The 17,367-nt window shown below is 43.8% G+C and overlaps 1 protein-coding gene across 1 annotated transcript in view; it reads right to left on the reverse strand.

The window, feature by feature from the left end:
* Positions 1 to 17,367, reverse strand: part of LOC144798009 (ATP-binding cassette sub-family C member 12-like) — a 2,245,771-nt gene that overhangs the window by 1,781,838 nt on the left and 446,566 nt on the right. Inside the window, exons 5-6 of the mRNA XM_078668799.1 lie at positions 3,118 to 3,351; positions 1,160 to 1,333 (exon numbers count right to left, since the gene is read on the reverse strand). Of these exons, the coding sequence (XP_078524925.1) occupies positions 1,160 to 1,333; positions 3,118 to 3,351 (408 nt within the window). The remainder of the gene's footprint in view (positions 1 to 1,159; positions 1,334 to 3,117; positions 3,352 to 17,367) is intronic.

Consider the following 17,367-nt stretch of genomic DNA (forward strand, 5'->3'; position numbering starts at 1 on the left):
TTCTATGCATTAGTGAATAAGTGCAACGAATAACATCACAGGAGCAGCAGCACAAAGCTTCAGCACGTTATTGCTATTACGCATGCGCACCTTTTCCCTCTCGAATTCTGACTGCGTCATGTCAGCTGACTATGCCTAACGCATGCGCAGGAACGAAAAGGCAAGCAGCGGCCATTTTAGGGACAAGGATTAATCGTATTAGTAGAACACATAGGCAAGCGTCTCTATGATACCCACGCACATTAAAAATACATAAAATTAGTAAAACAAACAATTTAAGTTACGAGATTATAATAGATTTTCGAGGTTCTTGACTCGAGCAAGTCGCGATGCGAAATCTTGCTCTATCATGATTGCAGTTGTTTTTACTTTCTGGGAGTCACAAATGTTCTTAGGAATCTCCATGGATATACGAAGCTGCACCAGGATCATGTTTACATGACTGTTTATGGACAGGTCATGCGATGTTCCCTACTGGATACTATGACTATTTTGTCAATTTCTCCGCAGCGAAGTACTTCAAACAGGGGTAAAGTATCCTCCATGCAAACACGCGTTTTTATTTTTTTACTCCTTTGGACAATATATTTCCCACTGTGCCTAGTCCTCCAGGGGATAGTACTCTGTATGGGGAAGCAGATCCCCTGTGCAAACACAGATATGTTATTTTGTTTCCTCACGGGGACAATATACTTCACAGTGGAAAAGCCCCTTCCACACATCCCTACCAAATCTAGGAGTGCTCCATTTCCCTTCCCACCTTGGGAAGGGATTTATGTAAGCACTTGTCTTTAGTAAAAGCCTGACCCTTCTTAGGAGGGGAAAGGTAGCAAGAGGAGTTGGTGAATTCTGACACACATCTATGTAAGGCATTCAACAGTCTCCAAAGCTAATCACCAGGCCTTATAACATCCCCTAGGTGCAGAGAACACTGCACTTGCGGTGGAACTTACACCAGCCAAGTATCATTGAGGAAATTCCTGACAGGCATGTGAAGGTAAATTTAGTCATAAGCTTACATTTACAAATGAATATACCTTCATGAATAGTGTCCATGATTGTTTTTTATTGGGTGAGTGTTTCCACATTTCTCCTAATGCAAATGTCTTGTGATTATCAGTTTGAAGACAAATTAAATGTTTCGATAACAAGCTCTTACCTGCACAGGCAAGAATATAAGATAAGCAGCAACTCCAAATAGGACTGTGGGGCCCAAGATTACACAGGACAAAGTTGTGCAAATAATGAGCAGAGCTGGAATGCTTAAGGCCATCGGGCAGGATACAGAAGCCTCAAATAAGAAAGAACCATCAGTGGTGAGTAAATTGATTACCTAGAAGAAATTGAGAGGAATGGGTGAAAGCGTTCAATGCTATTGCAACTGGTAAAGGCTAAGGTTAGATGAAGAGCCATCAAAAAGTAGGCTATACTTTGGGTTCAAATAATGCTCCATATCAATAACAGCACTGGTCTTGAGGCACAGGTGAATTAGATGCAAGTGATTCTAATAAAAAAAAGTCCTAACATTGATAAAGGCTTAATTTTAACTATTTAGCAAATGTTGATTTGAGTGTAAACCCAGGTTTGTGCACTGGTCTGGATTTTTCTTTGGAAAGTTAAAGCTCACATTGCTGGGGTTGCTACAATGATTTTAAGCATGTAGAACTGTGCTGGCTGGCAAGTAAAGCACATTCTGAATATATGCATGTTGGAATGGGGCAAACAGGGGCTGCTAATACTTTATCTGCAATTCAAAGGTTCTCATTGTATCTCCAAATCCAAGATCCAAAACATAATTTTGGTAATTATAAACCTCATAAATATTTTGAGGATTTTAATGAGAACACAGCTTCCACCAAGGATTGTCTAGGAATGGGATCAGCTCAAACCCCTTAGAAGATTGAACACAGTGAATTTCTATGATGACTAAACAGGAATCAAATTTATTATACTCAATTCACTTGCTCAAAAAGGTAGAACGTTGAACCTTGCTACAATTTGCACTCATGGCCTCCTCAGACACATATATGTCAGTGGCAAGTAATCAGCTCACTGAACGACTATTCCACCTTTTATGCCTACGAACAATTCCATATCTGGTTGGGAAGAGTCATAAGGACCATGAACTCTCCCTACTGTGCTCTATCAATGGTCTCTTAGCTCATTTGTGAAATATACTCTGTGTCAGAATATAGACTAAGTGGGTTAGGAAGAGCTGGTTCAGTTTCCCTGGGTTAGACTGCTGGTTGGTCAATAAAATAAATCATTACTTGACGGGAGATTTGGCAGTGCACGGTTCTTCCTTAGAGTGGGATACGAGCTATTGGAGACTCTGATGGCCAGGGTAAACATTGTCTTGCACAGAAGACACAATGTGCGATTCTTTCTGTGTAAGTCATCCAGATTAGATACTTTAAAAGATTCATGTTTTATAAATATGACTGACATCTTCCTTATCGATATGGCTAACATTTACTTTTACTTCTTCTTTTAGGGCATGGGTAGTAGTGGAAGTATAAGCAAGGAGATCCAATCAGTCTGTGCCTGGTAACTTTGGTGGGTTTACCTCACTCTTGTTCAATTTGAACCCTATCTTCACCAGCTGTTCCCTTTTCCTGCTTTTTACCCTGCCCCCTTCTTTGTTCTGCAGTAATGTGCCTCTCTCTGTCTTATCAACAATTAAATAGTGACTCACTGCCATCCTGGACTGAATTAGAGACATTACCAGACAGCTTCTTCTCCTCCTGAGGGAAACAAGACAGCTCTTCTTCCCCAGTGGGAATCATCTAATGTATTAGGCACAGTAACATAAAGACTACCAACACTGTTCGGTAATTCATACTAACTGATGCAGTGGATGATTATCTATGAGTTTATATAAAATTAAACTGACTGTTTTTCTGCAGTTCATTTTCCTCAAAGGTTCTCAAGTGTTTATAATTAGAATGACACAACCTTTAGAGGCATATCAGAGCTGTCTGATAAGGCATTAGTTCAGTGATACAGAATTATTACCTCACTTTTTTTCAAGTCACACATTAAATGACCAACAATTTCTCTGCATTTCCCATAATCCACTCATTAATTATTAGTAACTCGAAGAAATTGACTGCTTACCTCACCAACCGAGATATGTGTCAGCATCCTAAAATTTATGAGCTTTTCAAAAACCATTGTGGAGTAGGCGGCCTTCAGTCTGATGCCTGTGCGATAGTTGATAGCCCAGGACAAACAGTAAGCTAATAACTTTCCAAGCTCTGTGAAATAGAGGGCCAGGCAGAGTCCAATGCCATACACAACATCATTGGATTCACTTTCATTGTACTGCAGAATACTACGAATGATCACTGCCTAGAAAAGAAAAATACAAACCAAGTAATCAGACATGATCCCTTGAATTTCAAAACAGACTGTAGTACCACACTGCTTGGTGACTAATATTGCTTAACAAGTATATTTGTCAACAACATTCTGCAAGAAAGTGCATATTTAATTGGAATGAATGGTAATCCACCACAAGCAATTGTGTCGAAGGGAACATCCATAGTGTTGGGCTGCGGCGCTGGCAAGGTTGCCACGGAGCTGAGAAGGATGGTGTCAACGCTAAATTGCCCGATTCTCCTTGGAAACTGCTTGGCAGATCTAAAACAGCGAAGGTCTCTCCTGGTAATTGTGTGCATTGATGGCCTTGTGTGCATTGCTGGCAGTGTGTGCATTGTTGGGCTGTGCGAGTCGGGGCGGAGCGCAGGCGCACCCTGCGTTCCATTGGTGTGGCGGAGACCGGGTGATGCTGTGACCACGATCCGCGCGACAGTAGTGCAGACTTTCGGACTGGGAGCAACATCGCTGCTCGGTGTCTCGTGTACTACTGCGCCGCGAGTCTACACAACGCCAGGAGAAAGCTGATTGGGAAATCTCCCTTGGAGGAATATGAGTCTGTTGTGTCTGACCTGGTACCTAAGATGGCAGCTCACTCCACGAAGATGTGCCCTATATGACAATGGACTTGCAAAGCGGACTTGCAAGGCGGTATCAATAAGAAAGGAAAAAGAAGATACGTAGCTTGCATCTCTCTTTCATTGTGCTGTGTTCACGGTAGTCTACCGATCCTTCCCGCCTGATTTACCTGACCCTGACGCCAGGACCTTGCCTTTCAAGTATCCTAACTGAACTCTTTCTTACATAATCCTACCAGGACTGTGTCTGTCCTCAAGATGGCATCTGGAATTCATTCGGACCATGGTTTCTCCCCCCCCTAAATCTGACAATCTCTGAGTACTCCTCATCTCCACCCTGACAGCGAAGTCCAAACACTATGTCCGATGCCCAGTGGAGCTGCTCTGTTCAGCTATTGAGGAGATTGGCCTTGGTTCATCCCCTGACCGTCACCTACCCAGCTGTACTTTGGGCACAGTTTTCCTCCCCGTCTCCCTGTCTCGCCCACCTCCATCAAATTTCTATAACGATTCTTTTTCCATGTCTCCTATCTATATATCTGTTCCCATTTAGCACTCTTTCTCTCATTGTCTACTTCCTTTGCTCCTATCCCCTCTCACCTGAATCTTTCCCCATGCCCGCTACACCGCCTAGACCCCGTGTACTCTTGTACCCTTTAACTAAGCACTCCTTCTCCCCTTGTTGGGAAAAGATCCAATATTTATACTCTTGAGTCTCAGCGAACCTGCTGAGAGAGTCCACCGTGCCTAGGGAGCCACTCACAGTTGAGGAATGGTATTGCACCCCTTGCCAAAGCACTCCCTTTCCCCTTGTTGGGGAAGGATCCAGTATGTAGCCCTTGGAGTCTCAGAGACCCCTCTGAGAGAGTCCACTGCGTTTATAGAGCCTCTTGCAACAGATGGGGAAATGATATCACTTCCCCTGGGATCACAGTTTACTGGACTTTGGACGCAGCTTTGACTCGTCTACCGGTTTGTGTCCTCGTCACCCTCCCCTCCCTATTTCCATGCGGTGTTCTATCACCCTTCCCTCCTCTTCCCCTCCTCCATTCTTTCTACTTCCCCTGCTCTTACCCCCTCCTCTCCTGAATATCTCCCCTTGTCTGCTTTTTCCCTTACGTATATATCCTTTCGTTTGTCTCAACCTTACTTGTCACTATGTTTGCCAGGCTCTAATAACTATGTAACCTTTTGTAACAATGTAACCTGCAACTATGGTCTGATACTTATGTAAAGTGCTCTGCTACCTCTGAGTCTAGCCAGTGCTATATAAAACCTTTAAAATAAAATGTCAGAAAATGTGTAAAGCAATTAGAAGTATCAAAACAGTAAAAAAGTTTAAAAAAAGCACAATACAAATCCCAATACAATTTATAATGAGTAGAGAATACTTTAATGAGGAGAATGACATCAAAACAACAAGCAATCCAATAAGGGAAATACAAGATATGATTTTAACAGTGTTAGGTAATAATTGTGGAAAAAACCGCAAAACACCAATGGTAGTCAATGGCCACAGTAGACTGAGTACTAGGTGCAATTTCGGGATGACTGCAATGGAGAGTGGGTCAGATGCACCAGCCAGGCTCCTCCAGGTGGATGTTTTTGCCTTGACACTTAGGGCCTGATTTAGATCTTGATGGTAACAGTTCCACCTTCACTTTTCCATTGGATTCCCCATCTGCCTACTAGGCAGTCCACCCACTCTATTCAGATGCTGTCAGAGCTAAGGATGAAAGACCGTCGGAGCGCTGCCGACTCGCCAGATATGTTTACCTGCGACGATGGAACAATAGGCAAAAGTGGTTGTCGAAGGGCGGACAGCCAGTTTGTTCAACAAAAAAATCATGATGTTCCTTCCAGCTGACAAGACTGTGGCCTCAAAACCTACACAGCTGATTTGGCAGATTGGAAGGGATATCAGACAGAAACTCCCCTTTTTTCACTTTTGCACTTTCTTTTCTGTCATTGACCCGATCTTCCAAGTCCAGCCTCTGCTGCTTGATGATGAAGCAAAGCAACCCCATCATAGCCGGAATCAAATGTAAATTCCACTTTTACCTGTTACCTTTCGACTTGTCTGTAAACATTTGCACTGAACTCGTGCCTGCTTAAATTTCTCGTACAAGCAATAGCATACCAAAATTCAATGTATGTGTGTTTGATTTTGAGTAGTATCTCCAGCAGCCTGGCATACAGGGCACCTCGGAAAACAGGATTATTGGACTGCCGGTAGTGGCCCAGATTGGACCTCATGCGGCACACTGCAGCACACTGTGACATCCTGACCGCCGGGTCCATCAGAGAGTTAACTCCTCCGGACTGAAGGGCTGAGGGCACATCCAAAGGTAAGAGGCTTGGGCAAGAGGTTTGGGGCAGCTGGGACAGTTGGGCTGGAAGGACAGTCTCACAGGGGACGTTAATCCCCCCTCACCTGGTCTAAATCCCATGCCTCACGCTGTTACCCCAGCCCCAACACCCAGACTTAACAACAATTGACAGATTTGCCCCTCTGCCATGAGAGAGGTTTCCAAGGACCCAGGTCCCGTCTCTCCTGAAAGTTTAGAAGCAACTGGATTACTCGAGACACTAACCCTCCAATAAAAGCTCTAGTACAAAGATCATGAAATCAGGGAAAACCAGAGGTGGCAAAGAGAAATCCCAGAAACCACAGGGAAGAGTAAGGAAGGGAAGAAGGGGGTCACAGGACATGGACATGGACACTGACATTGACACCAAAAGTGTCTCACCAAGGACAAGGCTGGGGACCAAGTCAAAAACTGAAATAGAGATGGAGGTAAAGACCGAGTCTGCGCCCGGCCCAGAAAAATAATTTATAACCCACATAAAACTCCATCTAAACATAGCAAAGCAAGGGAAGTTGAGCCCTGCACCGTGCTTAACCGAACACGCCAGTGTAGTTGAAATAGAGGAAAGATCAGTTAGAACCAAAAAGGGACCAAAAGAAGATGACACACCCATAACTGTAAATGGCACTGGCACGGTACTGGCTCTGTCTTTGGTATTGGCATTAAAGCCAGTATGCGGGCGCTGATAACAGACTTTCTAAGTATGTTGCAGATTCTCGTTCTGAAGCCAAAGGGACCACACGAAATGCAATGACCCCGAGGACCCCAAGGAACTGAGGCACAGCAACAATATATAAGGTATACAAAGCAAAGGCAGTGTGGTCTGCAGCACAAACAATAACAATAACAATAACAAAAATGAAAAACCCCATGCTCAGGGAGTATTGATATCTGTCCTCCCGATCAGAAGTCCAAGGCAGGCCACTACTACCCAAAGCTCGAGATCCTTTTTCATTCCCTCAAACCCAACATCTCCAGCAAGCCGAGGCTCTTGTTCACAGGGTGGTGGAAACAAGCTGGGAATCCCTCTCCATCCAACAAAAACATTGGAATCACCGAACATGATTATGAAAGAAACAGAAGGAGATGCCATCTCCTCCATTAGGAACATCAGGCCCAAACTCCAAGTCCGTTTTTAATGGCCTATTTCCCCTCCTTAATGGCAGACCCATACTTATTGGAGCAAGTGGACTCAGCTGAAAATTATGACCAACTCGCCTTACAAACAGAACTTGATATACCCAAAACCCCCAATGTACGGAAGGTTAACAACTCATTCCAGATCAAACTAAGCAGGTGCCCATCACAAGAAACCATCAAGCCCAGTCATGCAAGGGCAGGGGCAACAGCAGTTAACGCTCCACCAAGAAATGAGCTACAGTGTTTACATAATGATCAAATGGAGCATTCGGAATCAATTCAATGAAATCAAATAGAAATTGAAGCAACGTCGAGTCCTCCAATGGCTTCTATATGGGCCGAACTTCTAAACACTATGGAAACAATTGGAAATGCAATGGCATATCATGCAGATAAACTCAACACTTAAGTCAAACTTTTAAACATCCTAGCCTTCTACTTACAGGGGATAGAAGCTAATTTGCAAGATCTGAACGGACATGATAAAGAAGGTTCAGCGTGACAAGGATACCACATTTCATACTTGCCACTGCCCCCAAATAATTCATAAACTGGCAACAGTACCAACTTTGATGTCACAAATGCTAAGAGCCATAAGGGAACCTCCACAGAGCCCAACAAAGATCCTAAGCTGGCAACAGATGACCAAGAATACCAAGGAATTGGCAGGGCAAGTAGCAGCAGCCCAAGAGGCAAGGAGACAAGGAGAGATTAAAGCCCCCAGAACCTCTATGTGCTCCTATTACAGATTACAGAAGGAGGCCAGATGATCCGTCCAAACAAGCCTACCTTGGAGCACAAGAAGCGGCATCAATTAATAACACCTCTCAAACATCGGTACACTTGAGCCCCAAACAATCCATCCTTGCTATCTCCCTCACAAAGAGGGAAAGAAAACGCCTGAGGAAAGCAAAAAGCAAATCAAATAATCGTGGGCCAAACGTAATGCACCCCAAAAAAATAAGGTCCAATGCAAAAGATAAGGACTTAATGGAGAGGGATAACAAGGGAAATAACACCTGGCCCGTGATCGGGGAATGGGCACTCACAAAACTCTACTTCAAAGGAGGTAATAAATCCAGAAAGCCCAAAGCAACAAACCAGCATAAATCAACAAGCAACGAAAATGTACAGCATATTCTACCGTCAGGCAGGGCAAGAATCATTCAATCCCCCCATTCTAGACATACAAAAAAACACACTTACAGCCCTGGGTAACACAACAGGCACAAGTTCCCTCACTTCACAAGAGGTAATCACCAGTAGAAAAGCGGGCCCAGAAGAGAGTAGCAAGTCCACAGGAGGAAAAAAAGGGAACAGTTACTGGGCGGAATCAAGGCCATGCCAGCTGTGAATTACTGTGGTTACGGAAAAAAAGCACACTCAATCACCTAATCCCAACCCCACCGGACAAATACGCAACCTGGGCATCAGTGGCTACATCAAGCAAGCGCACAAAAAAGCAACATAGCACAAAAGTAGAGTTAATTCCGCAATACATTTTGAGGGGGCCACACAACATATTGAATAGAGGGTCTATATTAAAACTATTGGAAGCACTACCATCCCTGAGTCATAAAAAATCTTGCGACCTGGACAGGATAGGGTTCAAATTAAATCCCAACTAAACAGGCCACAATTCCACAATAGTAACTTCGATCGATAATAACATCACAGATCAGATATTGCAGCACAGGGGAGAGTTCTCTAATTGGGGCATGGAGCTAAAAAAGGTGGCGCCCTCCCCGGTATCCAAGCCCGTTACAACAGCAAATACAAAAACAGGGCATCCTAAAAGGAGCAAAAGGCCCGGACCTGACTAGCTCTAAGGTAGATGAGGGTAATTTACTCAGACAAAGGGCAATAACTATAGCTCAAGAAGAAGCAGCGAACCTCGAGGGGCACCTCCAAGTGACATCGGAACCAGAGCAGTGGTGAGCAATATGAGCTAGACCAAGCTCATCTCCTGGGAAAGCGGGGGGTTGCGGGATCCTGGAACATAAATGGTTTAAGCACAAAGCTCGAAGAAGCCGACTTCGTAAAATTCATCAATCAGCATGACATACTTCTTTTCCAAGAAACTTGGGAGACAAACAACTCTCTATTAATTGATTATAAAGAATACTTCATTCCAGCAAAAAAGGAGGCTCACATGGAAGGGCAAAAGGTAGCTTATCAACCTTCATTTCTACTGACTTCCTTTGGAGAGATGAAATCATCGACCTTGATTCCCCCTGGATGCAATGCACCAAACTAGATCTTCGGCCCTCAATGTGCCTGATAATTCTAAACAATTATATCCATCCAGCAGGAAAGCAGAATTGGCCAAGAATTAAGCAATTAATCATCACAATCAAAACATTGAAAGGCACCTACCCAAATGAAAACATATTAATAACCGGGGACTTCAACATGAACTTAATTTAACCGCATGCGTGCGGGCGGAATTCCGCCCGTACGCTGAGTTTTTTTAAATCGCATGTTACGTCACGAGCTGGGCTCGTCATGAGCATGCGAGGAGGCTACCTCATGACGAGCCCAGCTCGTCATCAGCGTCGAAGGGGTTAAGGCCAGGAGATAAACCTAGTGAGCTATATACAGCCAAGATTGGGTAATACAAGCAGACAAGACATCATGGGAAAGAAATGTGCAGCAAAATTGGACAACCTCTGCTTGCACACATTAAAGGGCAGAGGCTCGTTGTACAGCCCAGCAGCATTCACGTGGGTTACAAGGAAAACAGGTTCTATAATAGATTTTACCTTAGTAGACCCTGATTTGTTTCCTCACATAATGGACTTTCAAAAACAGGAATGAGTCGGAAGCGATCACTACACCCAGACCTTCTCCCTAACCGTCCCTCCAATCTGATCAGAGCGGGCTAAGTTTCTTACATTATTAACTCAACCCTACAACCTAAAATGGTTAACTTGGAAAGCAAAAAACTGTGACTCAATTATGGGGACATTGAGCACATTAATAACACCTCTAGATACAGATCAAGACATTATAGAGGCCTGGAAGTCAAATTTCAAATTCAAAGAATATTTATTCGGTGATTGAAAATCACCATAAAAGCACACACATATATACATAGTAAAAAGTCATTAAACATATCCAAGATCCTTTGTACAGAGTATAAACAAAGCGTAAAATGCAAACAGTAAAACAATGTATAACACTTAAAAGGCATAAAATTTGAGACGTTTCATTCTTCTCCCCTAGTATGTCTTAAACGGACCGCTACCTTAATAAAATTCATAATACTACATAATATTAAGGGGTCCGAGGCTTTCTGTAAAAATACTAATGCCTCCCTAGCGTGGGTCAAATTGTTTTTTTTTAAGAGGTTTACAAGGAATCTGCGTCTGGGCATTGTATAAAAGGGGCAAAGTAAAACAAAATGAAGGGAGTCCTGCGGAGACCTGTTGTCGCAGTGTGGTAAATAAATAAATAATACCTCTATTTTTGAATGAATATATGGATAACAGATAGCTCAATAAATAAGAGTCAAGATTCGAGGTAGTAGGAGTTTGCAGGTTTAATACAGCATAAAGGACAGGAACAGGACAACCTGCACGGACAAGATCTGGGATGGCTAGCTAGCACAACTTTAATAACAGTGCACAAGTATATATACTAAAACAATTGCATTACAGTGAATTACAGTAGGCGGAGCAGTGGGTGTGGTCAATAGCAGTCGCGAAAGATAAGGGTGAAAGTGGGTGTAACAAGAGGCGTATACATGGACATGTGATGTAAACATAACAGAATATGTCATAAATGGGGCGGAAACATGGAGGGGGCTACCTAAGGAGCCGGGACCTCTAACCTAATGGTGCGCGCAAACTGACAATGACGTGTTACTAGGAGAAGCTGGGGGCTATGAACTCTGCGCTAGGAGTAGAGACTGAAGTCTGGAGGGTCAGGGCGACATGTACCTAAACCCTATCTAGTATCTAATGTTTAGAGGACATGTTGATATAAACTAAGAGTCAGGAGGGGAGAGGCTAACAGACTCTAAGACTGGAGCATGCATTATTCTACATGTAGTGCGTTGAGGAATATTAAATGACCATTAATACAGTATTTCTCTTACATGGAGACGTAAAGGCTAGACAATGACGGAAACTATTGATGCGATTCAGTAGCTTAGGAATGCAGAGTAGGAGGGCTGGACTGATAACAAGAATCATAACATACTTTTGGCAGACTCATAGGCAGAGCCAGGCCGAGCCGGGCACTGTGAGGCAGGAAGTAAGTGAAGGGTCGAGGATACAGGTGGGGGCTGTATCGCTCCTCAGCGAGGGTTCAGGGGACAGGAGCTGAATCTGGTGTCCGGGCCCTTTTGAGGCCTAGAAACGGGGACTTTACAATGAAATAACGTGCACACTGAGAAACGTGGCAACGCAACTTTACATAGGCCTAATATTCGTAGCTTTCACGAGAACTGGTACTGGCATACTAGAGATGGACACAACTGTAATTGCGTCTTTAATCAAACATAGGGAATACATATGCATATTAATCATGCACACATAACATAAGATGGGGGACACGTAGGGACACAGAACATGGCAAAATTTACTTTTCCACATTCCCTCCTTGTCACTACGTTTCCATCAGGAAACATCAATATTCATGATACCATCTATCATTTCATACAGTATCATTTGTTTGTCTCGAATTGTCTTGGAACTGGATTTAGAACGGGACTTGGGACTAGGAATACAAGAGGTAGCACAAATGCCACAAATCGCAGGGCCACATTGTATACAGAGGCAGCAACTGAATATGATCGCTACTGCAATACCCAGAAATGACAATACTTTCCATCCCCAGGCGGAAATTATATTCCAGAACCAACCGGACCATGTCCAGGTGCCTGGATCTTGGTGTAACATATGGGCAATATTATGGAGTCTGGTAATAGCTGAATAAACAGACGGTGCGTTATTAGGAATGAAAATGCAGCAACTAGATCCGATGACTCTACATGCCCCGCCCCTATCGGCCAGTATGACGTCAAGGACGAGACGATTCTGGAGCACGACAATTCTCATAAAGGATTGCTCCTCGGTTAAGTTACTTAGAGCAGAAGTAGTCTCAATCACTACTGCTTCAAGGGTTCTCGTTAATCTACGTATCAGTTTACTATTCACGACAGTCCCTAAATAAGGGAAGACACCTTTATTGATATCTATATATTGTTCTAGAGCAGTTTCAGTATAATCGACAATCGGGAGGTCTCTCTTGTGTCTAGTATGTACTAGGAGGGAATTCCTATGATAGTCAGGTGGGGCTAGAAAAACTGATGGCAGTAGGAAGGCAATGTAACAGGTTCCCTCCCAATCGAGGGGCAGACGAACATATGCGGTCTGACCACAAACAAAATAAGAATGACGTGAAGCTTTGAAAATAGATTTCCTACTGTCACTATACTTGACAATAGTAGTACAATCACTATGACCTACATGTACGGAACCATTCTTTCTGACACATAATTCGCCTTTGACTGGTAATACTGACATAGAGGGTAAGTCTGGAGTAGAATCAGACTGAACATTCAGGACCATGAAATTCGAAGAATAATTACCCAAATTATAAACTTCATTTTCTAGATCTAACCCTGTTCTGTGGGGAAGACCTTGCTTGTCTGGAAAACATGTACTGTTAAGAAAAGACATATCTGTTGAGGATGACGTTAACGTGGACCATGCTCCACACGAACCATTATGTGAAAATGGATAAGGAAAGAGTGGCAGAACTCCCTTCGGTGTCTGGAAAGGGGGGAGTCGACCACACACCCAACAATTAGTGGCATTGCTGGTCTGGTGTGAATAATGTAACATGCGGATAAAGGAATTATTACGCATAGCAAGACGATATGAGAGTTCATGAGGAGGTAGATCACTAAACGTGTGCTCTACTGTAGCATTAGCAGACTTATTTACATGAGAAACTGGAAAACACAAATAAAATGCATAACTTATGCAGGTAAACATAAGGCTGAAAAACAATATGAAGCTTAGAAAAACGATACATCGGATTGAGTTTTGACTAACTCTCTCACTATGGGGGTCTATTTTATACATGTCAGAAACCGGTCTAACCGTTTCACCTAGGGGAGGACTTAGACAATCAAACTGGCTGACTTATTTTACTAGACCTTAATTTTTTCTTATACTCCTGCTGCGGAGTTTTCTCTAACAGGGAGGAATCTGTATCATTGTCTTTTGCGGGACAGTCCTTAAGAATAGTACTTTGGCAGTCTTTACAATCCTCGGAAATGTTCTTGGTAACAGGTTTTAGTCCAAAAAATCTTTTCACATGAGACAGGTGGACCCAGCCCTTCCTGCCTTCCAACTTGACGGCAGTACGGGTGGCCAGGAGGACCTGTTTGGGTTCCTTCCAGCGAGGCTCCAGCGGACTTGAACGATCAAAGTTCCTCACAAGAACCATGCATCCGGGAACGATTTCATGCGGTGCCACCTCGGTATTGTCTGGAAATGCGGCGGCAACCTGTGAACGACAAGAGTGTAGGGCAGACATCAAGGAAGCTAGGTAATCTGTCAGCATATTACTTGAAACATCGGTAATACTTCAGGGTCTAGGTGTACCCCACATATTAGGGGGGCGGCCGAATACGACCTCGTACGGGGACAGACCTGATCTGGAATGTGCGACCATGCGCATATAAAACAAAGCGACTGGCAGAGCTACTAGCCAGTCCACACCTTTCTCTTTACATATTTTGGCAATGCGGATTTTCAGGGTCTGATTATGTCTCTCTACGAGACCGGCTGCTTCAGGATGGCGTACACAATGAAACTTCCACTGGTACCCTAACAAAAGGGAGATGTGTTTCATGAGCTCAGATGAGAATGGCTGGCCGTTGTCAGAATATACGACCCTAGGGAGTCCATAACGGGGGAAGAATTCACGAACCAACTGCTTGGCAGTGGTCGTGGCTGTGTAATCTGGAACTGGATATGCTTCTGTCCACCTGGACAAAGCGCATACAACTACAAGGACATACTTGAAACCTTGACATCGCTCCATCTGAATATAATCCATCTGGAGGACTTCAAAAGGGTGGTCAGGGGGCTGGAATCCACCTTGTTCCACCGGGACACTTTTACCTGGATTAAACTGGCAACATATCATACAGGTACGGACCTTTTGCTTGGCTGCAGCTCGTAAATGCTTGTTGAACCAAATGTTCTGGATACTGTCTAACATAGCTTTTTCTCCTAAATGTGCTGGACTATGTGCGGTATTGATAATGACTTGAACCATAGAGTCGGGGAGAAACCATGTGGCTTTTCCCTTCGTTACCCATCCCTGATCTGTCTGGACCCCTCCTTGTTCGGACCATTTCTTGATTTCATCGGGAGTAGCATGTAACTGGATATCTATGACATCTTGAGTAGGGTCCTTAACTGTCATACAGGTAGTCAGATCTGGAGTATGTGTCTGTGTCGGATTAACTGGAATGTCTGGAGTCTGTGCTGTAAGCTTGGCTGTGCGATCTGCTAGATCGTTACCTTGAGAAATAATGTCAGTAACTTTCGTATGTGCTTTGCACTTCATGATAGCAATAGATGTTGGTAAGTGTATGGCATCTAACAGAGCTTGAATAAGGAGACCATGCTGAATCTTGGTTCCATGAGAAGTCATGAAACCTCTCTCCTGCCAGAGCACTCCAAAGTCGTGTACGACTCCAAATGCATAGCGTGAATCTGTGTAAACATTAACTTTCAGGTTCTTGGCGTGTATGCAGGCTTGGGTCAGAGCAACTAGCTCTGCTGCTTGAGCAGACAGGGTGTCAATACGATGTGTCTCTATAACTTCAGTGTCAGTAGTCACTGCATACGCGGCTACTAGTTCTCCTGTACTTGTTCTCATACATGAACCATCCACATAAAGTGTCAGGTCGGGATCTGGTAATGGAATATCTGTCAGATCTTGTCTTGGCTTTGTCATAATATTAACTACTTCCACACAGTCGTGTGTGGCAGGATTCGAATTAACTGACGGTAACAGTGTAGCAGGATTTAGAACGTTGCAGCGTCTGATTTCTATGTGTGGCTGGAATAGTGTCAGTTCATAACCTGTTAAACGTGCAATTGTCAAGTGCTGAGTCTGTGTTCGATTTAAAAGAACTTCCACGGAGTGTGGAACTTGTACTGTCAAAGAATGTCCTAATACTATTGAATCACTTTGTCTGATAGCTAGTGCTGTGGCTGCAACTGACTTGAGGCACGCAGGCAGAGCCTGGGCTACAGGATCTAGTGTGCTCGAAAAATAAGCACAGGGCTTGTATTGTCCTGCTTGATCTTGTGTGAGAACAGATAACGCTGTACCTTCGCGTTCTGTGACGAAAAGTGTAAAAGGCTTACTGTAGTTCGGTGTAGCTAGAACAGGAGCTTGGCATAAGGCTTTCTTTAACTCATTAAAACTAAGTGTATGTTCAGATGTCCAAGGGAGGACAGTCGATACGGCTGCCTCCTGTGTCGTTAACTGTATCAGTGGCTTGGCTAGGAATGCATACTGAGGAATCCACTGTCTGCAGTAAGAAGTGAGGCCGATAAAAGCACGTACCTCCTTCTGGGTCTTGGACTGAGGAAGACTCGCTATTAACTGGATACGGTCAGGTGTCAACTGCCTACCCCTCTTGGACAGTAAGTGGCCTAAATAGATCACTTGCTGGACACAGAATTGAAGCTTCGAAGGGGACACCTTGTGCCCCATCTCGGCAAGGAAATGCAGGACTGTAAGTGATGCTCGCTCGCAAGCACGTTCAGAACGGGCTGTGATCAGTAGATCATCGACATACTGGAGCAGGGCAGTGTCAGTTGGCATGTGAATGTTGTCTAGTTGTCTCTTAAGTGCTTGACTGTAAATACTAGGACTTTCTGTGAAACCTTGAGGAGCTCGGGTAAACATATAGCTCCTTCCATTTAAACAGAATCCGAAAAGAAACTGGCTGTCTGGATGAATGGGGACACTGAAAAACGCGTTCTTGAGGTCTATGACTGTAAAAAATGAGGCTTCGGAATCAATGGCTGTCAATAGGGAAGAGATATCTGGGACAACTGGGTACTGGGGAATAATACATTTATTAAGTTCTCGAAGGTCAATCACTAATCGATATACTGGGGGTGCATTTGGATCAGTACGTTTCATGACTGGAATGATCGGAGAATTACATACATTGGAGTCAGTTTCTACAACTACTCCTTGAGCGATGAGCTCGTCAATAATTTTGGATAAGGCTGTTACAGCCTCAGGTGGCAGTCTGTACTGTCTGATTCGTGGTAACACTACACCTGGCTTGAGAGTCACACGATGGGGTGTGATTTGCATATAACCTACATCAGTTGGACCTTGCGCCCATAGATGCTGCGGAACATTAGACAATCTCGGATCAAAATCTCGTAATACATAGTGACCCTTGAAGTCACGTAGAAACAGTCGTATTCCCTCTGGGGAGCAGCAAATAACTGCACCTAATTCTTTCAGTGTTTTAATACCTAACAAATTTTCTGGACATGACTTCGTAAGTAACAGATCAGTAGTGCGGGACAATGGACCTACTTCTAGAGTAACTGGCTTTGATATCTCGTTTACAATAGGCTTTCCTGAAAATCCAAGGGAAACATTTCTAGAGCCTGAGAGCGGAGCCCCTGGAACTTCGGCGTGACTTATAGTGGTCCTACTTGCCCCTGTATCAATCAGAAACTTTCTGTCTTTCCCTAATACTTGACTATGAACATAGGGACCCTCTTGATCTACAGGTATCTCGATGAGAGGCAAGCCTACCTCCCTCTCTAGGCTGTTTCATGAATATGGCTGATACTCTGGATACTCGGACTGTGCATACTGGTACATCTGCTGTG

The sequence above is a fragment of the Lissotriton helveticus genome, chromosome 12, assembly GCF_964261635.1.
Source record: "Lissotriton helveticus chromosome 12, aLisHel1.1, whole genome shotgun sequence".
Lineage (NCBI taxonomy): Eukaryota > Metazoa > Chordata > Amphibia > Caudata > Salamandridae > Lissotriton > Lissotriton helveticus.